The 24523-nt window shown below is 41.5% G+C and overlaps 2 protein-coding genes across 2 annotated transcripts; one reads left to right on the top strand and one right to left on the bottom strand.

Annotated features, from left to right (window-relative positions):
- The first annotated feature begins 24 nt into the window (after positions 1 to 24).
- On the top strand, positions 25 to 6971 carry Polr3G (RNA polymerase III subunit G). Its single transcript, XM_065443528.1, has 5 exons — positions 25 to 283; positions 442 to 625; positions 888 to 1012; positions 5049 to 5192; positions 6780 to 6971. Exons 1-5 carry the CDS (start codon positions 161 to 163, stop codon positions 6867 to 6869), a joined length of 666 nt encoding a protein of 221 aa, XP_065299600.1. The 5' UTR covers positions 25 to 160; the 3' UTR covers positions 6870 to 6971.
- A 7395-nt stretch (positions 6972 to 14366) lies between these two features.
- DCTN3-p24 (Dynactin 3, p24 subunit) lies at positions 14367 to 24505 on the bottom strand. The gene is made up of 7 exons (XM_065443529.1): positions 24262 to 24505; positions 24129 to 24204; positions 23966 to 24052; positions 17876 to 17959; positions 17756 to 17814; positions 17370 to 17429; positions 14367 to 14534 (listed from the first exon to the last, which is right to left on the bottom strand). The coding sequence occupies exons 1-7, from the start codon at positions 24370 to 24372 to the stop codon at positions 14442 to 14444; spliced, it is 570 nt and encodes a 189-aa protein (XP_065299601.1). The 5' UTR covers positions 24373 to 24505; the 3' UTR covers positions 14367 to 14441.
- Between the last annotated feature and the right edge of the window lie 18 nt (positions 24506 to 24523).

The raw sequence follows: 24523 nt of genomic DNA, 5'->3' as shown, positions 1-24523 counted from the left end.
TGCACCCTAAATACGCGTGACTCACGCCCCTACATATCTATGCGCCAACGACAGGGCGCATCTGCATTTCCACGTGCTTGTGTTTGGTTGTGGAAAGTAGAGGAATCTCTTGCACAAGCAAACAACATTCCTTCAATCAAGCTCAGTCAATCAATCAACCATGGCGGGACGGGGAAGGGGTCGCGGTCGGGGTGGCGGAATGTCATTCAATGTCGAACAACTGGGTTTGACAAGGCAAGAAGCAGCGCTCACACTCTGCGCGCAGCCTCCTCCAACATTCCCGGTTTGTAGTACAGCTACGTGTCTCGTTACTGACTCATAATACCGCATGCCCAACTGAGTATAATAGCTCGTACCAAGTGTTATGCACTGTTTCACATTTCTGCTCATTGAGTGCAAACGCGAGACTGAGATACGTTTTGCACGGTTCACTGTCTGCAGCCCCTAGACTTTTCCCCAGCACCTTTGGTGAATTCGGAAGAGAACACATATCTGGCCGTCCTCCTTCACGAGCAGCACAAGAACCTGCGCGCGTCTAGTTTCAACATTGCTCCGTGCAAGCCGCAACAAACTGTGGAGAGGTACTCGGACCGTTACCGTATAAAGGCACCTGACGTTATCTATGGTAAGATCCATTCTTCCAGCTGTGCTGACCAATCACGCATGACGCGATCACTGAGTGCCTTCATGATTATGCACTTTATGTAGGATCATACGTCTTTCTTTAGCTGCAGTAGCAGCCACTATGTATAACTCTTTTTGTTACTGAATCTGTGCATCAAAAATCGTATTAAGTATTCCTTATGCGAAGCTTCCTTGCTGTGGATTACTTCGAGGAGTGCACTAGCTACGAACTGCCATTTACAGTGCGTGCTGTTTCTGTGCAGATCTTTCTTACTTCCCGACGGAACTAAAAATTTCCAAGAAGACAAAAAAGAGCAAAAAGCCGGCCAAAGTCTCTGGAGGACCTGACGCCATAGCAACGGGAATCGACATACAGAAAAAGCTACAAGTATGTATAGCGTGCAGTTGGATGTTTCCGCACCGAATCACCTGATGGGATGCCTACTTAGATGGACAGTAAATATACTAGTCATTGTGCTGTTTGAAATGAGGCTTACTGTTCTAGTGCCAACAGTATGCATGAAGGAAAGGCATGTGTGCTTAGCGCATCAAAAACATTGTCATTTGACAGCAGCTTGTTCTTTGGATTTGTGTGTAGCTATCTGTTACACTGCCTTCAGTACAATATATGTGACAAGGCACAAGCGTTAAAATCTGTGGCAATAATACCACTGCACGTGACATCCATTAAATGAACGGTGTCAGCAGTTAGGGAGGGGACGACAGGGTTGAGTGGAGATCGAGACTGTAGCATTAGAACGACTGCCACAGCAGGCGTTCATCCAGACAGCTCAATGCTGAGCAAGTAACTGCTTCCCCACTCCTTCGCCTCCAAACTGCCAAAATCTTCCAGTGCTTCTGTATAAAGAGGAAGCTGCAGCTCTAGGACAACTGCGATTTCTCTTTTCAAATACATGTAAAATGCATAAACCCTGTTACGAGACAACTGCCAGGTTGTGTTGGATGAAGTTATTCATTATTTATTAATACTGGAATCCTCTTTCTGGGGATTTCAGAGCAGGGTAGCTCACAAAGTACAATAGTCAACAAAATATGCACAAACAGTCAAACAATACAGTTTCATGTATTGTTATTGTTTTCAATATGCAGCGCAGTCACTCTAAACTAGAGACAAATGATGTTAGCATCGGCAGGAGCACATAATGATTAGTTAAGTTATTCCAGTCGGTAACAGTTCTTGGAAAAAAAGGAATATTTAAATTCCTTCTTGTAATGAATTGTGTTAGTGATAGGTCATGTCATTGCCTACTGGCATATCCAGATGAGAATTTAATAAATTCTGTCCTGTCACTGTTATAATCACTTCAATTAATTGATAAAGAAACTTAAAAGGTGAGCAGCGATCTCTCTCGCTTAAGGTTTGTAGATTGGCTTTTGACAATAGATCAGTTATTGATTTGTGGCCAAAACTATTAAAACAAAACGAACAGCCTGTTTTTGTGCTCTTTTGAGTTGGTAAATATTTGTTTTGTGTAGGGGTGCTAAATAATCGCAGTATAATCAAGTGTTGGTAGTATAATTGTCTCGTATGCCAGCAGACGAACTTGACATGTAGAGAGCTTAAGAGCTCTATGGAAGAAGTACAGCTTACGTTATGCATTGCTGGTTACAAGATTGATGTGTTTAGTCCAGTTAAGGGACAACAAGGGGAAGGCGGCAGATGGAAATTCAAGATGATGAGCAAAACGAGAACAAGGTAAAAGCGGGAGCCAACGTGTAGACTGCTTCTTAGCTATTTCCGACTGTCTCTCCCGTCTTGATGTGATATCGTATGCTTTGTCAAGAGCAACTTATGGATAGTTTATTTCTCCTAGCATTGTTTTAAGGTCATTTAGGTGATGGATATAATCGTCTTCGCTGCAGATTCTTATTCGTTTCACCTGTCCAACAAAAATTCCTTGCGTGCAGTGTCACTGGTGATGACTGTTGTAGTCTCAATATTGCTGATAACTGAGACTGATAACTGCAGAAGCGTCATTCAAAACACACGGAATCATTCTCCACTTTTAGCAGTGTTTTCTCTACTTCCTTTTTAAATAAAAAGAGGTTGATCCATAAATATTTTCAGAAACAACAGTTAAATTTGTTAATTTTCACTTTTCCTTCCTGTTTGACTGTTGCCTCGGCTCTCTCCCTTAGTAGATCGCTTAAGAGGAAGTTTTAGCTCGGGCCCAACTTCGTTGCGGCCTATTACATGTAAAACGTGAAAACGTTTTTCTGAGATAACCTCTGAACCAATCTTAATGAAATTTGTTGCATTTGAGAAAAAAAGCTAAATTATAGTGATTGTTGGAAGCAGAATTTCGATTTAGGGCCTGAATTTTGTTACAAGAATTTTCAAAATCCGAAAGTTTGAAAGAAATAGAAGCACAAAGTTGACAAATTAATAGCTACATTGTGTACAAGGGTTCTGCAAAAGCTGTATTTCCATATTACTAAATTTTTGACATTCGTGTGTAACATATAAATTTTGGCCGCTTTAGATGTACTATTAGATGCAATTCAAAGAATTGTGGTATCAGCTTTCATTGCTGAGCTAGAGTTGTAAACTTGATAGTTTCGTTCTCAGAAAATTAGCAATTTTTGCCAATTTTTAATAAAATACTGACAACCTAAATTGAAAATTTGAAACCAACAGTCACTAGATTTTACGCTTTTCTTTTAAATGCAACAAACCTCGCCAAAGTTGGTGCAGTGGTTGCCGAGAAAAACAAAATCACCTTTTGCATGTATTTAGATAAGAACACTCAAGCTAAACCTTCCTCTTAATTTCTCAACTCCTTGCGACTCATGTTTCCAGTTGCCAATTTTGCACGAAAAGTGACGCACAATTAGAGAAAAATCAGACAAGGTAACAGGTGACACTCATATTGCTTGTGGGTTTAATGGTTATTGCAGGGTTTGATGATGGACGCGGTTTCGCATGATTTTATTTTCTGCCTTATCTAAACCATATCACGTGTATATGGTTCTGAGGATCTGCCATCATCGCAGCGAGCCATCACTCGTGGAAATAATGAAGCAAAAGAAAAAGTTAAACGCAACTGGCATTTTCTATGGCCACAACTAATTTCACGAGCATGCAGACCAGCTGGCTATAAACTGAATCCCTTTCTTGGTCCCTGGCTCAGTCTAAACAAAGGAGGCTAACTGACGAAGCAACAGCGATACGCGTGACCGTTGCCATAGATGCTGACAACTGAATGCATCTCGAGTTAATCGCGCGGGAACTGAACTGATGAGAAAACTGGCCTTCACACCTGAGGAGATGCCGATAACTACCGCCATCCAAAAGGAGTGAAAAAGGCAACAAAATGTGCACCACCAGATAGCTGTAAAGTCTCCAGATTGATTTGGCAGCGCTTTAGGAATGCGTGTAGGGAGTGGTGGCGTGGGTGTGGGGGGGAGCTATGCCGTTTAAGGCCCCCCCCCCGGGTACGTGCCTTAACTGAGATATCTGTTTTTGGTGCAGAGTTGCGGATTTGTAAACTCTATAATTTAGGGTGAAGCAGCGCACAGAGCAGGCCACAGTGGAGAGAACACAAGGAAACACGACACTCGATGTGTTCTCTCCGCCTTGTCCTGTTCAGTGCACTGCTTCACCGCACAGTATGATGATTGATCATACTTGCAACGATCATACTTGCATCAACTTTATACTTTGTGAAATTTGTGATATTGAAGCATTTTCATAAAAGAACTTAAGGCTTAAAAAAAAAGCCACTTCTTAGAGTCACTAGATTTTATCTTTTCCTTTTAAGTGCAACAAACAATCAAAATCAGCGCAGTAGTTGCCAAAAAAGATTTCTCAATTCCCATGTATTTAGGTAGGAGCTCCCAAAGTAAAGCTGCCTCTTAAATTGAGTCAAGTTTATTCAGCTATGTTCGAGATGCCCCAAAATGTGCCCATGGTATTAAACCACCTCTGTCATTTCATACTTGCAGATTATTTGAACCGGTTGAACAGTCGTGACAGTTAATGACTGTGCAACAAACTTGCCCAAGGCCTCTCACTTGGGTCATTCTGTAGTGTCTGATGGGGCAAGCTCGTGACAGCATTGATATGACACCCAGTAAATGAGTCACACCCTTATTCTCTAAGTGCTTGATGGCAAAATCAATGACGATCATTTTAATTCTGAGTTTATCATTTGCAGAGAGAGTGCAAAAAAAATATTCACATTGTGCCTAATAAGACTGTGCGATTTCTTACTTTTAAATTGAATTAGTGGGAGACTTGTCACACCATGTAGAGGTCTTGAAAGGAATTTATGTTAGGAGTGTGCTACCTCTGAAATTTTCGAAATCATTTCTGCAGTGTTATTCTGCACCAGCCAGCAGTGGGACACTTGACGCTTATCTTACTGTGATGAGGAAATGAACATGCTGTCATCGTTCTGTAGGCACTTGAAGAAAAAGAGGTGGGAGGAGGTGACAGTGGCGGTGAGGGTGAGGAGGAACCTGGTGAAAAGAAGCCTAAAGAAGGGGATGATGAAGAGGAGGAAGAGGGAGCTGAAGAGTTGGATGAAGAGGAGGAGCTGGAAGAGGTAAAGCATTGCTGCCTCCTTGCAGAGTCAGCAATATGTGTGGTGCATAGTAGGGGTTGTGTTTTTTGCCAGTTGTCACTTTCATTGCAATGCGATTGCCATTATGTCAGCAAGAGCAGATATGACAGAAGAAACTCCTATGCAGAAATGTACCCTGTCTGCATTACTTAAGCATCTTTTACACCAGCTTTATCCTTCAGACTCTACTCTGCTGCTTCAGCTAGGTTGAAAAGGCAGACATTATTTACACCACAAATCACATCTTCGATCAGTCAGAAAAGCCAACTAATCACTGCTTTATTAACCCTTTCAGCATCACTGACATGCCGGTACATTTGTGCATTTCTGTCCTGCCATGTTCCTTTCGGCATTCATTTTGTCAGATAGGAACGTGAGGACTGCACTAAGGGAGAACTTGCCATTGTCCATGTCATTTAGTTTTGCACAACCAAAAATAAACCATTGTGCTCATTTTGTAATGCTGAAAAAAAGAAACGACATTGTGAGTGTGTCACCTCTGAAAAAAACCTGACACTGAAAGGGATAATTATCAAGTTCCGATAATTCTGCCTTGACAGTTTCACCAAAATTGATTGAATTATCTGGCAGGTCAAATTGAAGAAATGGCAGAAAAAAAAATGCCCAAAACTGACATAGAAATGACGTTAGACCTTTTAAACAAGGTAGAAATTTAATGTGCATCCGATTTTTTTAACATGAAAAATGTAGCATACCTTTGATTCTTGCAGTCGGGAAAAGGTGATACCAGTAAACGCAGGACTTGTAGTTAGTCTAGTTGGACAGGTTCATCTTGGTAGAAGTGGCACAAAACAAGGTGACAGGTAAGAGTAGGCAACAGAACAGGTGCCACTAACCACTTTATTTTTTCCAAAGGTACACAACACTTATATACGAAAACAAAGTTTGGTTTCACAACATTGCTGCTTACAACCCAAGCGCACATGCAGAAATGTTACCTTCGCAACAGAAAGGAACACTTGGCAACCATAAATGTTGAAAAATATTAATATTTGAATAAATATGGTAAAAATTGTTTTACTATTTAAATTGACTGTTTATTAAAAAATTTGCAGATTTTGTTCTGCATGGATGCTATGAACAGGCACTCTGCATTGTGGTATGGGAAAGGATAATCTGCAACAGACAACCAAAAATGTTCGTGAAGTTTATTCATGGAAGATTCATGCAATAGTGGCAGAAATTTCCATTACCATTGTACATTGGTTCTACTAGTTGGTGGCGCTGCCACGGTTAGGTCTGAATAATAAAGCGATTCCAGAAAATCGGGCTCAGAAAATTGGTCGAAGACTGCATCTGCATTCTTTATAAATCAGTGTTGCTCTAATTGAAACCAGTGTTGCTTTAATAGCTGCAAATGAAAAACCGTAAAATTATTAGCGTCATTACAGCAATCGTAAACAAGCTCTACAAATCGATCATTTTACAATAAAACTGAAAAGGTGGCAGGTATGGAAATGTCGCAAAAAGTTGTGAACTGCTTGCCTGAATGTGATTTCACAGGTTAACTTGTTGACAATTATCCACTTTGTTTTGCTCTGCTTCCAGGAGACAGACTACATTAATAACTACTTTGACAACGGCGAAGGCTATGGCGATGACGAAGATGACAATCTGGACGACGGTGCTGTCTTCTGAGACACACTAATCCTAGTTTTTTTATTAAAGAGTGCAATCTGTTGGCCTGTGGTACGGGCACCAGTTGCAAGCACAATAAATGTGCTCCTGTTTTGTGTACGATTCAATGCATTCCCTGTGGAGGACAGTTATATTGCAAACAAGCTCCTTTGCAGCAGTGGGCTGATAAATGTAGGAAGAGGGGACTAATGCGTTGCACTGTAAGCTATCTGTTGCCAAGGTTGTACACTATACTCTTAACATTATGTAAGTCTAATGCAAATTTCAAGATAACCATGCAGTGCAAGAAGTTAGTTCATTTGAAATATGATTTACTCTTTTACACTAGCATATCACTCCCTTAGGGAATGAGATGCCTCATCCACCAAAACACTTCGCTTACACATGATTCGCATCATCTCCCTCCGTTCGTTAGTTCATCAGAGAGTTATAGTTGTAGGTTATTCAGTGTGCTGAATCTGTATGACCAGCCTTTCGCAGCCATGCTGGTGCGAATGCAGGTGCTATCCGTACCTGGAACATCAGGGAAAAACCCAATCGCTCAATCGCAACTGTTTGTTGCAACACATTTAACTTTTTGCTATTAGGCAAAAACAAAAATTGGCTGTTTGGCTAACCACTTTGTAGTTATATTATGGCTTTCTGTCACTAACAGAAGGTTTATCCCCTTCACTGATGGTGTGTACATATGGAAATGCAACTTTGTTTTCTGAACGTCAATGAAAAAGTGCCATTGCCATCTTTTTCTAACAAAAGCAACAATTCATGGCACACTAGTGTGAAGAATACCATCAAGCACTTTTGCTTAGAGATGCATTGCCAAGCTCAACAGGAAGTCTGACGTATTGCAATGCTTCACTGGTGCTGAGAAGTGTTATTTCTTGTACCGTAAAGGCCATTGCACTCATTTCAGTTCTTGTAAAAGAAAAAAAAAACTGCGCAATATCTGGAAGTAATTACTTTTCGTAATTACAATGAGTGGCCAGAAGTGACCTAAATATTCGTGCTATGGCCAAGATATATTTTTTTCTGTCAAGTGCATGCCATGTTTCCAAAAAAATATTTCACTATGAAAAACTTCAGGACAGTTTATCATACTTTGCAACTGAAATAGTTATGCTCTTTGCTCATATAATACATATCAATTCGCAAAGATGCTTGCACAGGGATCAAGGTTAGAACCACTACAACAATGTATGAGTAAGCAAGCAAAAGACCTGAGAACCATTTTCACTGATGGCGGGAGCCGAAAAAGCTCTTTTTTATTCTTTCTAATCTTGCAGCACGAGACACGAGATACACGTGCTGGAGTGCACCATATATAAAAGGCAGCCAAGGACGATGAGGATGGCTGCTAGAGGGCTCCCCCTTCGTAGGAAAAGAGCAGCGGTGCCCAAGAAACAGCCTTTGATGCCAGGGAATCGGGAAGATCAGTCGTTTCAGCAGTTGTAAATTCATTGAAAGTGCATAATGATGGTGAGGTCGCTAGGTAGGCTGGTTTGATCTTGTCTATTGCTACGACTTGATCGCGTCCATTGAGGTCGATAATAACAGTTTTTTTATCTGCTTGAGTACCTTGAAAGGACCGTCATAGGGAAGTGTAAGAGATGGTCGGATGCCTTCACGCCATGTGAAAACGTGGCTTGCTGTAGGCATATCTTGCTGACAAGAACATTACTGGAGGATGCAATCCTACCAGGGCAAGGTCGCAACCGTGCAAACAGGAAGCAGAGCTACTGAGCATAGCTGTGTGGATCGGGCATGTCAACAGTAGCTGGTGCGAAAAATTCATCGAGAAACCGCGACGTTGTGCCATAGACCAGCTCCGCAGCCGTGAAGCCGAGGTCTTGCTTGAAAGAGGAGCGCATGCCTAGCTGGATGAGAGGAAGGTCCTCAGCCCAAAAAGAGCGAGCCTGGTGGGCCATCAAGGCAGCTTTAAATTGACAGTGAGGGCATTCAACCCTCCCATTTGCCAATGGGCGATACGTGGTAGTATGGATATGGCGGCGCGAAGCAGGCATACGAGTTGGCGGAACAGATTGCATGTGAACTGTCAGCCACAATCGGTCATAACAACGCTGGGGTATCCGAAGCACGAGATCCCGCCACTGACAAATGCAGATACCATGGTAAGTGCTGTTATGTAAATGAGAGGAAATGTTTCAGGCCAGTGAGTATAACGGTCTACACAAGTATGTAGCGGGCACCTCGGAATGGTGGTAGCGGGCCAACGATGCTGATGTATATGTGATCAAACTGGGTGTCGGGCAGACGAAAGGAGTGAATTGGCGACTTTGTGTGCAGTGTCGTCTAGGAGCGTTGACAGTGAAGGTATTCGCGAGCCCAATGGCGCACGCCAGGATTCTCGCTCGGCCACACAAAGCGGGAAGTAATTAGATGCTGGGTGGCATGAACTACGGGATGATTTGCATCATGTAGCTTGTCAAATATTTCATGCCAGAGTCTGAATGGAATGAATGGGCATTTGACCCCTTGACACGTCGCAACTGATAGTACTGAAGAAAATGGAAGGGGCACATCTAACAGCATTAATGACTTAGCCGAGGACCAGAGGTCCCAAAGCTTGGCAATGCTGCAGCAGGGTGTTGGCGTAGCTCAAGTCACCGGATATGCTCGCTCTTTAAGAAGAGGATAGCATAGACATGCCCACCATGCTCTAGACAAATAAGGGCACATATCGTTATCAGAAACGTAGTCACAGTTGTCACAATGACCAAAAGACGGGTGGCACAGACAGTGGCTCTTTTGCCATCTTGCCCAACTATGCACAGCCTGCTAAATTTCACATCACACTTGTTATTTCTAAGACATTGCTCAAGCTCCACAACAGCCAGCATCTGTTACCACAGTTACTCTGCTATTAAAAGAATGGCTTGACTTTTTTTGCTGTAATACTTGTTGAAGCGAGGCATTTCCAACGTTTGTGAAAAACAATGAAGAGGAACTTTACAGATGTGTGCTCTCTTTAGGAACCATCGTCAAATTCTTCCAGTTGATGTTCACGTTTCAAGCATTCTCTGCCCATAAGCTGTTGCTTAGTGTAGGGTGTACAGTTGTGAGCAAAATGACGGGGCACACTGAATTAGTTTTCAAGCAATGATTACTTGAATTGTGTGTATTGAAATATCGCATGTTAATATGCAGCAAGTAGCCTGCTTGTTGAATATCCAGTCTCAATGAAACATTTTACATCAGGCATCTGTATTTAGGCCCTAGAGCCCCTTAAAATTAAATTTTAGGTATCCCTTTTCATATTGCTCATAGGGCACCCATTGTAGGCAAACATCCTGCACAAGTTTTCCCATTTTCACTTTTGTATTACCTTGGCCACCTGCCATGTAGTGTCAAGCAGGACTGTTGGTCCTACAAGCCTCTAAAAATGTGGATACTTGGTGCAACAGCATCCTGGGAGGGAGATCCCACCAAACAGAACACTACTACTTATAGCTACTCTGAGGTTGTACAATGCAACACTTAATTCACACAATGTGTAATGAACACCACATGTGCTGCTGATATCACATTCTCCATAGCAAACCTTAGCACAAACAGGATGAAAAAAGGAGGAGACAGGATATGACAATACTTTCAGCGAGCATCTTTGTTACATCACACCCTTACTCATAAGAAACCAGACATAATGCGCAAAGAAGCCATTGTGAGAGACAGATCAAAAGAGAAAATTGTACAAGGGATTCTGAAAGACTAAATTCAGTGTTGTACAGAGAAATAGAAGCAACATTGACACATTCTGATCCAAGTGATTTTGTAAAAAAATACTTTTGATAATTCTTGGGCAGTGGTATCCCGGCTCCCTTTCAATGTCGAAATCTCTTTGAGAAGAGCCTAACAAGTGCAAATTTTTCAGTGTTTTGCTAAATGCGAGCTGGTTACTGCTGGTAAAGACCGCTCATGATCGCTCAGGCACTCATTATCACACTAAACAGCGTGGCTAATGTTTCCACATGCTAAGAAATTTTACAACTGTGCTATCAGTATATTCTACAAACTTGGCATGTTTCTTTATTAATTTTTTGGTGTTCTCTTTGCATAGTGGTCCCATCTTCCTTGTGTCCGATTTGTGCTAAGGTTTATTAACACGCGTCAACTAGTACTTTCATGCATTCTTCTGATGCAAGTATTTTAAGGACACTGCTCACTGCATTGCTCGTAAGGAATCACAGTGATTTGCATACTTCAGTGCATTAATTTCTGTATTAGCCAGGTGCGCGAGTTCATCAGCAGCTTTAATTTTTAATTTTTGCTGAAGATTAATATACCATGACCACTAATACTAAAGTCTAAGCCAATAAGCAGTCATTTAGGACATATCTATTTTGTTTCTCTGCGTGTTGAGAAGTGAGATTTCTTGTCCTGTAAAGGTGATGACATCAGTAAGCGAAAATATTCTAATTTTCACATGCCACAAAGCAAAACTTTTAATGAGTAGAATCTTGCAATAAAAAAGAAATCGAAGAGTATGATTGCATCGTTCCCAAAATGAACTCCAAGAAGGCAGGGCCTCTGTGGTCCTCTAATTCCACAGAATCCTGACAAGGAAAAAAAAATAAAAATCCCAGTTAATCAGCACATTATACCTGCGTTTCTAATGAACCCGAGTCCAATATCCCGCAGATTTCACAATGCTGCAGATGCACAGCAAATAAAAGAGTATGTGAGAAAGACTGAGGAAGCAGTAAAATATGGAAGTAGCATGAAATCAATAAAAAAAAAACTTGGCATTGGACAAGCCAAGATGCATGCACTTAAAAATAACCAGGGTAATATCATCAGCAATTTTGAAGATATAGTAAAAGCAGCAGAACAATCCTATACAGACCTGTACAGTACACAGAGAACCCATGCTACCACCATTCCAAGCAGTAATGAACAGGATACAGAGGCCCCTTCTATAACTAGCGATGAAGTTAGAAGGGCCTTACAAGACATGAGCCAGGGAAAAGCGGCAGGAGAAGATGGAATAACAGTCGATTTAATCAAAGATGGAGGAGATATCATGCTTGAAAAGCTTGCAGCCCTATATATGAAATGTCTCCCGACTTTAACACTATACTAATCCACAAAAAGGAAGACGTTAAAGAATTGACAAATTATAGGCCCATTAGTTTACTTGCAGTGTTGTATAAAATATTCACTAAGATAATTCTCAATAGAATAAGGGCAACACTTGGCTTCAGTGAACCAAGAGAACAGGCTGGCTGCAGGAAGAGATACTCTAAAATGGCTCATATCCATGTTATAAAACAGGTAATTGAGAAATATGCAGACTACAATCAACCTCTCTATACGATTTTCACAGATTATGAAAAGGCATTTCATTCAGTAGAAATACCTGCAGTCATAGAGGCATTACGTAATCAAGGTGTACAGGAGGCATACGTGAATATCTTTAAATATACAGAACCTTGTACGTTTTGCCGGCACCAATGTTCGCAATCGAGAACACAAAAAATGACCCAGTACAGTTAGCTCATTTTTAACAGTTCATACATCCCGGAAAACACCATTTTCTGGCACCGACTTTCAGTACGTCGCTAAACTGTGATTGTATGATACGTTTTCCCGACGCTAGATCCCATGTAAACAATAAAGTGCGCGAGGTGCACGCAATCGATAACAGTATATAGCTGCCCGACGCGACAGGTTCACCACAATACTCGATCACCCGTCTCACATGAAAACAACGGCACGCACTCAGTTTCTCATTTCGGTACCAGCAAATGTTCTCTGGGGTTGTCGCCCGCGGCATTCACAGCTATCACCGCTAATCCTATTGCGATAAGCATCTTTGCCTATGTTTCACAGCGTATGGTGCCATCGGAAGTGCAGCGCACGCTTTCAATAGGCGATAACCGAAACAAGCCACCATTCCCTGCTGCAGACTGCGATCATATACATTTTCCAGCTGCTAGATCCCACGTGAACAAGAAAAGGTGCGAGACGCGCAGTTTCTTATTCCAGTGCCAGCAGATCTCTGCCCAGGTTGTCGCACACCGCATTGACATCTATCGCTGCCAAACCCATTGTGATAAGCATCTTCACCTATTTGATTTACAGCACGTGGCGCGTATGGTGCCATTGGTAATGTACTGCACACTTTTATAGCGATAATCCAAATGCGCCGCCATTCACTGCTGCAGACGGCACGATGTGGGCATCATGTTTTGCTTTGGCGGCATCTGGCGTCACCCACCAGCTCGATTTCATCTTGGTTTCCCATTGCCCTCTAAAAACACCAATAGGAACACAAGAAAATGCGCCTTGGGCTGCTAGAGCACCACCAGCTCGACGCGCGTCGTGCCTCGTGCCTCAACGATTGGGGCGATGCTTTGCATTGTGTAGATGTCAACAATAGTTCAGTCTATCAAGTTCTTTTGTTACTCTGGATCGTACGTTTTTCCAGTTGGGACGTTTTCCCTCGCATTTTTCTCCTAAACGCATGAACGAGGTTGGACTGCATATACAAAGATTTTACAGCTACCTTGATTCTCTACAAGTAGAAAGATACCTATAAAAAAGGGGTCAGGCAAGGAGACACAATCTCTCTAATGCTATTCACCGCATGCTTGAAAGAAGTACTCAAGCTATTGAACTGGGAAAACTTAGGAGTAAGGATCGATGACTAATATCTTGGCAACCTTCGGTTTGCTGATTACATTGTTCTGTTCAGCAACACTGGAGACGAGTTACAACAAATGATTGAGGACCTTAACAGAGAGAGTGTAAGAGTGGGGTTGAATATTAATATGCAGAAGACAAAGATAATCATGAATAGCCGGCCAAGGGAACAAGAGTGCAGTATCGCCAGTCGGCCTCTGGAGTCTGTGAAGGAGTATGTTTACCTAGGTCAATTAAGCACAGGGAATCCTAACCATGAGAGGGAAATTCACACAATAAAAATGGATTGGTCTGCATACAGCAGACATTGCCAGATCCTGATTGGAAGCTTACCACTATCATTGAAAAGAAAGGTGTACAATTAATGCATTCTACCGATTCTAACATATTGGGCAGAAACTTTCTGAGGTTGACAAAGAAGCTTGAGAATAAGTTAGGGACCGCGCAATGAGCGATGGAACAAAGAAATTTAGGCATAGCGTTAAGAGATAGGAAGGAAGCTGTGTGGATCGGAGAGCAAATGGGGACAGCCGATATTCTAAATGACACTAAGAGGAAAAAGAAATGGGCCTGCACAGGCCATGTAACGTGCAGGTTAGATAATCGGTGGACCATTAGAGTTACAGAATGGGTGCGAAGAGAAGGAAAGCACAGTCGAGGACAGCAGAAAACTAGGTGGGGTGATGAAATTAGGAAACTCGTAAGCGCAAGTTGGAATCAGTTGGCGCAGGACAGAGGTAATTGGAGATTGCAGGGAGAGGCCTTTGTCCTGCAGTGGACATAAAATAGGCTAATGATGATGATGATCAGAAATTAGTAACCAGTATTTCCTGCACGTTAACACAGAAAAATAATTACAAATTTTATTCCTGTTTTGCTGAACAGAATCAAGTTGCCTCTGTTCACAAAATATTAGTCGGATGACATGGTTTTCGTGTTCTGCTGTTCAAGCTTGCTTGTCAGAATGGAGTCCCAGAGCAAGAGCTGCTTCGATATGGTGTTCACCTGAAAAACATAGGCTGCCATTAGTACCTGCACAACAACGTCAAAGGGGCCCTAAAACCTGTCTTAAAGGTATGGAATACGTCTCGTATTAAAAGACTCAAGAATATATTTTTAAATATTTTTTTTGCATGCACCTCATACTAACATAAGCTGTAGCCCCTGCTGAATATCCTCTCACAGCCTTATCTTACTTTTTGTAATTTCTAATGCATTTCAAGCTCTGCTGCTGGGTTGAATCGAAGCACTAAGCTTCGGTATTGTCATGGCTTCTGAGATCGAGCTTTAACAAGTGTTGCAATGCGGGCTTATTGTTATGTCATCTTGGGATACTAGTGTAGCATAAGCAAGGTGAGAACACAGAATAGTAGTGCACGTCTGTGTGTTCATGTTCTATTTGGTGTCCTCATCTTGCTTACACTACACCAATATTTTGAGAGATTGAGCTGTCACACTGCTTGACCTTCAAGGTCATAGTATATTGGCACAGTAGTGCTGTTCTTTGCCGTAAGGAGGTGCCACTGCCATTTCTGTGCAATGCCTTAAAAGAACTTGGCCAACAGCCATCAAGCTCACTGGTGCCTTACAATGAATGTCAAAAGCAGCAGTGACTTCAAGAAGCTGAAGTAAAGGACATGTAGCCTTTTGAGAAAAAATTTCAGGCTTCCTGCTTCATGTACAGAAATAATAGTATTCAGCTCAACGTATTTGTGAGAGCACTGTCCAATAACTAGGCAGATCTTTAAAGGGATAGAAAATGGGAGCATTAAGTCAACAAGTGATAGATTGGTGGACCAATATTCCCAAAGCACCACATTTACTGAAGACAGAGCCTTATTAAGAAAAAATGTTATCTATATAGAGCACGAATGAAAACACCTGTAGCAGCATTAACGTCGAGGAAGATGAGGAGAACAGCAGCTAGCTAGGGACAGCCTAGGAAGTGAAGTGGGTGCATGACTGGGATCACGTGCAGCTGGCGCGAGGGCCGAAATTTTGTTCGCCAAGGAATGATCGTCCGCTAGGGCCTTCTGCTCAGTAAAAATACGCCCCTGTTTATTGTGTCTCATCGTCATCACCGATTTTGCACGCCATACACCATAGAGTTCCCTACAATAATTACTAGAGGGAACTGTGTAGTCAAAAAGTGGGGCTAACGGATGGAGAGGCACACATGGTATAAAGGTTATATAAAAAGATAAGGTGCCTCAGAAATGTTGGCCAACCTTCCTGAGGCACCTTATCCTTGTTTACAACCTTTATTCCATGGAGGGAACTCTGGCATTGCGATCATTCAACCACCATGGTAATGATGGTTAGTACATGGATCTGTCTGATCTTCGTGCTTGTGGATTCGGATATTCTCGTGGCTTTCTTTATTATGCTTTGTTTGCCTTTTATTTGTCCTAAATTTCAAGGCAATCTATGTTATTATAAATACAAAAGACCTTACAAACAGACATAATTGGTACTAATTGCAGCAGTTCAGCCTGTCAAGGTGGCAAAATTGAAATGCACTGGGTCGCCCATGAGAAATTCATAGGAGTGTTCTATTCCGCTTGTAGATGCATACATCCATGCCACGATGGTTTTAATATTAGGCTTCTGTGCTAGCAATCCTGTGTGTGAATCCTGCCATCAGATAATTTTAACTATGTTTATTTAATTATTTATAACACAGCACTTTTTGAATATGATGAGTTTACAAAGTCACAAAGCCATCTGAAGCCAGAAGGACGAAGTTTAGGCAAATCCATGTACTAATTATCATATCAAGCTGGCTCAAGTGCCCTGCTTGCAGCTTCTGTAGAGACTAGCGCCAGAGTTTCCTCTAGTAATTATTGTATAAGAAACTTTATGGAAAACACTGCTTTTCATGATGTTTATGTTGTTTATCATAATTTGTTATTAGTAGTCAATCTCTGATGAAAAAAATTTATACTACACCTGAATATTAAAAAAAAAGCCATTTGGCCATGTTTATCAGAATTTTCTGCAGAATAACTGATTAAAGCTCCCTCCATTTCGATGTAACAATTTGCAAAAGTGTGATGCCCTGTAGTGCATAACCTCCGAGATAGCCAGCACAGTGCAGGAATCCTGTGCTACATTGACATCTGGATGATGTATCTTGATCCGTCATTTTAAGTTATCTGCTGTCTTGAACTGAGATTCTCTCAGCATGAAACAAACACAGATGGATTTTAAGGATAATAATATATGACTGTATCCAGAAGGCATCGCTTGATCTCAGTGTTCCTTTAAAAATAGCTTGACGTTGCATTCTAAAGCAATGTTAAGCTATGACAATCAAGGGTTGAGAAAGTGATTTACAAAAAGAAAACAAAGATGTGCGAGATGCAAGACAAAACAAGCATAGAGTCTCAGGTTGGTGTCAATCAGAGTGACAATGGACATTCTTGGCTCAGCTACCTCTGCTATTCAAGGAGGAGTCTGCAGTAAACAGCCAAGAAAGTTCAGGTAAATTTTGAATATCTGATGTTTCTTACTGTACATTTAGCAACAAATGGAACACACTGATGCCAAAACATCACTTGAGATTACTGTTGTGCTACAGTAAACCAAATATATACTTTGGCAGACTGTAAAGAAATGTAAGTAGCGCATGTTCCCTTGCATCTCTCATTCCACTGATGAGTAAAATGTCCCCAACACCACAACCATGTGATGCTTTTGATGCGAGTGGTTTCCTGTCGGTTGTACACTGTAAACTATGAACAGAGTGATTTTGTGTGTCACTCTATCTCAAAATGCTGTAGCATTTAGCCAAGAATTTAGCCAGCAATCATGCGTTTAGCAGAAATAATTAGTGCCTACCAGGTCATTGTAAGTTGCTAGCAGGTGGTGCAGATTCCTGGTCTGCTCGTCAGCCTGTTCCTAAAATGAAAAAAAAAAAAAAACCCCGATTTGCAGTCGTAGAACACTAAAATGTAAGAATTGTGAGCACAACAAAGGTTAAATCATGCAAAGTGTTGTAAATGAAGTCCACACACAAACCACTGTGTGCAGCTGCTATCTGAACAGTCACTGACCAGTAGTTCTACATATTATTCCTATGGAATAAACAAGTAGTGCCCAAAGCAACATTTCCCAAAGTGGAAGAACATAACAGCCAATGTTCAATGAGACATGGCAAAAGTAAATTTTACTGCAGAGTAGTGAAAATATGTCCAATGAAAGCAATATTCATGTATTAAACATACCTGTTGCTCAAGTTGAATAGTAGCAAGTGCTGAAACCTTGCCAATGTGAGTTGGTGCATCTAATGAAAGAGAAACAAGTTTTACAAAGGCGGGAATGTGAATTATACATGGCCTGGTTACCTTTGATGTGAGTGCTGTCGAGGACTGGCTTGAGGTCCTCCATCTTTTGGTAAGCAGCAATCACCTGTCGGATTCTGTCTTCCTCTGCAAAGTAATACAATGGGCCACAAGAGCATGTTTGTTCTTGATGATGAGCTATTTTCACAATAAAGAAATCTTCTTGTGGTATGTTAAGTCGTTATTCATACAAATATAATCCCAATGCACAAATAAAATAAAACTATTACAGTGCTTTTGCACACACTTCTTTTCTACAATATTCATGTGACTGTAAGGTTAGAGAAAACTAACAGAGTGTACAGTTCTACAGCAATAAAACATTGCAACACACACCCTTTGTGAAAAGTAGACAGGGGCCATTAATCACATAAGCAAAGAGGTCACTGGACTGTTGCAGGATTTTAACGACAAACTTGCAGATCTACCGAGATAGAGTAAGAATTACCCTTTTCCAGGTTAGACTTTTCCTTATGTTTCAGCGCTCACCTACAGCTCTGGTCACACTAACAAAGGTACTCCATATGCAACCTAGCCACTCCCCCCCCCCCCCCTTCTTATATACGACGTAATCCAAGAAGATATGCAACACATTATCAACAGTAAAAAGCTATTAATGAAGTACTGTGACCTCAATACCCAATACATTATTTATTTATTCAAAATACCTTACAGGGCCCAGAAGGGCATTGAGTAAGGGGGACAAAAAACAGCATAAATAGTATAGGAACAAGCCCCCAAAAATGACGCAAGATGCAAAACCAGAAGTAAGAGGGAAAAGTTGCACAGAGCAAATGATAACAAAAAAATATACACATAGGCTCAAGGAACATCGTATTACACCATGAGTAATATGAATGCATCACATGTGGCCAATACATATTGTAGGAGAAAAAAAGTGGTAATGTAAGAAATGTCATTGATGTAAGATGCACAAGATTATAAGGCACACCACAATAGCAACGAGAATGGAAATGCGAACCAACTGAAGAGACCCAAGTCATGAAGTCACTCCTTAGAAAAATGTTTCCACAGCTGATAATTGGAATGCTTGGTGGTCACAGATGGATGCAATAGAGTTGGGAAGATCATTCCAAAGAGCAATGGCAGGTGGAAGTGCCAATGAATTGAAGGCTTGGGTCCTTCATTGCATGCACTTTATGCTAAATTGATTATGCAGTCGACGTGAAATGTGTGAAGGTGCTTCCAGAGGTAATGGAGATGGCCTGGCGCTGTAATGATATTTATGAAATAGGCATAAAAGAGAAATGGAACGACGAAAATCTAATGGTTTGAGAGATATCAAGTCTGATCTGTGTTATGCTCTAATGGGGACTGTTGTTCTTTGTAATGAAACAAACAGCTCATTCTGATTAGGTAGTTTTGATATGGGGACTAAATAGCTGATGGAAATTCTAGTTGTGGCTGCACGATTGTTAGGTAAGCCAATTTTCTTACGTTGTTGGGGGAGTTTCGCAAGTTTCGGTGTAGATACCCAAGTGATCTGGAAGCCTTAGCAGAAATGTTCTGAATGTGCATGGCCCATGAAACATCATGCGTGTGGTGAACACCTAAATACTTAAACGATGATGCCCGAGATAATATTGTGCTATCAATGAGGTATCAGAAGTTAGAATCTGTATGCTTGCGAGTGAAAGAGATTACCTTGCATTTAGCCAGGTTGAGCGTCATTTTCCATTTAGTACACCAGTTTGAAATGTGGTTTAGGTGACATTGGAGAGCGAGGTGATCATCCATGGAATTAATTGAGCAGTAAATGATGCAGTCATCAGCAAAAAGTTATAAGCAGGCAAGTTGTTAATGTATATTAAAAACAATAAAGGGCCAAGAACACTGCCTTGAGGTACGCCAGATGATATGTTGCAGAGTGAAGAGGTGAAAGTATTAACCGTAGTGAATTGCTGGCCGAAAGAAAGAAAATTAAGAAGCCATGACAGGAATAAAGAATCAAGGCCTGGTGCAGATACCTTGCTAAATAGCTCTCCTGTCAAGGAATCTGCTCCCTTCTAGATTTGAATGCAGAAAACAAAGATGTCAATCTGCTCTTGAATAGACACCCTCTATATGTACGATTTGCATCATTTTTCCTAGGCACGAATCATTTTTGCAGCGAAGCAGTTAGGGTGACTACAAATGCTAGCAAACATTATATACCTCTTTTCATGGTCTTATGAAAAAACTTAATTATATATTTTTAGGAAATGTGGCAAATGTTAGGGGGGATATGCAGGCCAGTTTTGAAGCGTGGGGTTTTATTAGGAGAAAAATGACAATTACTGAACCATAATTTTCAGTTTGTTTGGATGTGTTATATGAAACATTTACAAAATTCCCCTGCTGCCCTAGGAGGACCAAATGTGGCAGTGGTCTTATACTTGGGGAAAATAGGGGGCAAGCTATAGGTGATGTGTGCTGAAAGTTTGAAGTGTTGTATGTGTAGGTTAATTATGTGCTTTGATAATAATTACTCAATACTGATTTTTTTCCTGATTTAAATGCATTATACAACACATGCTATTGATTTTGTCGGTCTCCTCAGTTAACTATGTGAGGCACATTGTTTCTATTTCATTGAAGCAGGCAGCCTGTTGTGGGTGACATCGGATAAACGTTTAATCTGTGTGGGTTAATTACAGCCATTGTAGAAAAGTGCTTACTCAAGCATTCCAGTAAGTCACATGGCTGTTATCTGCAATGTTTCCCAGAGTCCTAAAAGAACTGTACATGACACCGAGTTCACATTCAGTAGAAATGGGGGTTATGCTAAGTGTAATGACTGGGCAAGCTTTAACATTCCTAGCTTAATTAGCAGCTTGGCAAATAACCACTGAATACTCATTTTTCAGGTATTCTCATGCTTTATGTGAGATTCATAGTATGTTTCTCCTATGTCTTTGGTGAACTAAATAAGGCACCGTGTTTATACTTAGCGCAAATAAGGGGCACGTTATAGGTGATGTGTAGCCAAATTCAAAGCAGGTAGGTTAATTGCGGCTTTTGCAATAAGTTATGCATGCAAGCCCTCAGGAACGTTGCAAGTATGCCTTATAAGCAGTGCAAAGTTTAGCCCTATGCCCTGGCATACCTACAAAAGCCAATAAGATCAAATTTTAACAAAATTAAGGGTAACATGGCAAATCAGTATGCAAGGTTAAAGGCAAGTGGATATACAGCTTTTGTAAAAAATTCCTATAGCAACTGCTCAAAAGCACTATATAACCATTTTACGCTACGTTTCCTAGAGTGCCGGAAAAATCCTTGGTTACATCGAGCTTACTATATTTTCTGGAATATAAGTAGCGCTTTTTCCCTAAAGTTTCACTGGTGCATGTGTTTGCAACGGTGCAACATATATGCATAAAACAATGCACGCTGACACGACCAATATGAGCATCTTTTTTTCCTGAGCATGCCATGCTGTACAAGCAATGCCAGTGATGTGGCCATATGTTGTAAAAGTTTAAATTTAGAGACATACAATAGTCAACCAGCAATGCTGCTGGTCCAAGTTGGGTAACTTTTTCACTGCATCAGAAGACGAGGTTTTCGATAGCTTCGAGTGAAGTACAATAAATGTTGATTTTCTGTGCCTAAGAGGACTGTTGGTTGTAAGTCATTTTCTGCAAGAATTTGCGGCTTGCAAAAATTTTTTTACAGAAATTTAGCAGCCTGGAATGGGTAAGTATGGCATGTGTGCACAGCACAAAAAAAGAAACTAGGACTGAAGGAAGAACACAACACAGGCGCCGACTTCAACTGATCTTTATCTGCGAAATCGCCAGAACCGTATACATGAGCGAAAGTAATGAAAAACAACTTTTGCATTATGTCACATATGAACCCCTATTGCATCACAGCCAGATACTTGATTTCGTTTTTGATGAGGGCAATAGATGGCATGCTGATGCAAAGGTCACCTAGCCGCTGTATCTTGTCAGCCTCTATGAGTTCACATGTAAACTGTTCTCAGTGTTTGGAGATTACGACGCACTTTTCGAATTCAGGGTCACAATGGCAGTCTCTGCAGTGAATGCCAAAATGACCTTGCATGGCGGTGTAAACATTGTAAAAATACTCTCTCAATCGCTCATTTAAACATCTGCCTGTTTGGCCAACGTATTTCTTTCCGCAAATCAGGGGAATTATGTATACCACACCCAGGGCATATGTTCCAAACCGCTTCCTATGGTTAGTAGGCAGCGCAAATATTTCGTCGTGTGGCATGAGCATTCACACGCCTACAGAGCACTGATAATTTTTCGGGGAAGAAAAAACAACTTTAACGTCTACTTTACTGCCTATCTTCTCCAAGCTATGCGATATCTTGTGCAAGTAAGGGAGCACCGCGACTGGCTTATTGTCTCTGGTAGCGCAGTCAGCTGGTGCTTTCTCTCCCAGCTTGATTTTCTTTAATATCTTTTCTGCTACTGAAACTAACAAAAGCTCGGGGTATCCAGCATATGTTAGGTAAGAGGCCTGCGCGAGGAGACTGTGCGTTAAAGTAGATGTTAAAGTTGGCCCCGGAAAAATTATCAGTGCTCTGTAGGCATGTGAATGCTCATGCCACAGGACGAAATATTTGCACTACTAACCATAGGAAGCAGTTTGGAGCATGCGCCCTGGCTGTGGTTTACATGATTCCCCTGACTTGCGGAAAGAAATACATTGGCCAAACAGGCAGATGCTTAAATGAGCGATTGAAAGAGCACTTTTACAATGTTTACACTGCCGTGCAAGGTCATCCTGGCTGTCACTGCAGAGACTGCCATTGTGACCCTGAATTTGAAAACTGCGTCGTAATCTCCAAACACAGAGAACAGTTTACACGTGAAATCATAGAGGCTGACAAGATACAGAGGCTAGGTGACCTTTGCATCAGCATGCCGTCTATTGCCCTCACCAAAAACGAAATCAAGTATCTGGCTGTGATGCAAGAGGGGTTCATGTGTGACATAATGCAAAAGTTGTTTTTCATTACTTTTGGTCATGTATACAGTTCTGGCGATTTCGCAAATAAAGATCAGTTCAAGTCAGCACCTGTGTTGTGTTCTTCCTTCAGTTCTCATCTTTTGCGCTGCGCACACAAGTCAATGTTGAATCACCAATTCGCCCAAGCTTCTACCTTATCAAGTAAGTATGGCATTTTGCAATTAGTGTACAAGTGTGCATAATAACATTTCATCCTGCCGAATGAGTTAATATAGGTATGCCTTATACACTGGTGTGACTTATACAGCAATGTTTTCTTAGAAACGCTTGAAAAGTAGGAGGTGCGACTTATACAAAGGTGCAACTTACAGTCCCGAAAATACGGTACATTTGGTGGACATGGGGGGAATCTCGTTTGTACTGTACGGTAAAACTAATGTTCCTGGCTTAATTTGAAGAATTGCAAACAGTTACTCAAACCTCGTTTTTCGTGTTTTCATGTGTTATACCAAGTTCGTGGCAGGTTTCCTCTGTGTCGTCGGTGAACTAAAGAAACTAAAGAAGGTACTCTGCTTGTAGTTGGTTAAAATTAGGGGCAGATTATGTGGGCAGATAATGCGTAGGCGAAATTCCAAGTCTGTGGACTAATTACGACCTTAGCAGTAAATTATACGCAAGCAATTAAGTGACCCGGAGCGTGCATTAATTTAGCCCGCTGCCATGGGAGAACTCTGAACGCAACCTAGACCAAATTTAGCGAAATTTGGGGTAACACTATCGCAAATCCATGTGCGAAGCCAAATTCGTGCATATCAAATACAGCAATTGTAAAAAGAATTTACTAATAAAATGCTCGAAAGCGGTATATGCTGGCAAGGTTTCAAACAGGCGAGTCACATGCGGACAACGATTCACAGTATGTGGTTTAATTTCAAGCAAGCGGAATTCTTAATGCGACTGCTGAAGGGAACAGCCTTGCTGTTTTCCGAAAGGTCGCATACGTCGGCTCTCTCTCTCTTTCTTTAGTGGCCAGAAGTGTGGAGAAGAGGGCTGCGAGTTAATAGAATCTTGCTTACACAACCGAAATGATGGTAGTTTTCTTTCTCAAAAGATCGTTAACTTTTTCTGGCAAACAGGACCTACCTGCTAGAATGAGCTGCAGCTTGGCACCCTCTGTCAAATCAGCCCGGTCCTGAAATTCGGCGTCCAGATATCTGTCAAGCTCGTCAGCTAGGGGAGTTACAAAAGCCACATGGTGACCCACCAGTGAACTTTAGAAGAACCTTGCGTGAGCGTACTTACGTACTTTTTTTGAGCACTGACAACTTCTCCCGAGATGCGACGGCAGCCTGGATTTTCGTATGGACGTTCAGTAGCACTTCCTGAAATCAGAAACGTTAGCGACGAGTAGGGAACTGCTTTACCATGCAGAACGTTACCGTTATGCTAGACTTGTTTGGCGGTTCCTTCGTGGGGTCGCGATCTGTCAGTCGCCTTTCTAGCTCTTCAATTCGCTCCTCAAGCATTTTCAGAACTTCGGGGGTGGCCATGTTTGCAGCAGACGTTGCTTATTGGATGATAGCATGGATGGTAGACAAACGACAACCAGAACTGATTGGTAGCTTCGGTAGGTGACCTATCGCCACCGCTACCCGCCTACCTCGGGCCTTTTTCATGGGTGCCTTGTGCGCATGCGCACCG

This window comes from Dermacentor albipictus, chromosome 1 (assembly GCF_038994185.2).
Source record: "Dermacentor albipictus isolate Rhodes 1998 colony chromosome 1, USDA_Dalb.pri_finalv2, whole genome shotgun sequence".
Taxonomy (NCBI): Eukaryota; Metazoa; Arthropoda; class Arachnida; order Ixodida; family Ixodidae; genus Dermacentor; species Dermacentor albipictus.
The sequence above is the reverse complement of the archived record's forward strand: the minus strand, read 5'-3'. Positions and strand labels throughout refer to the sequence as shown.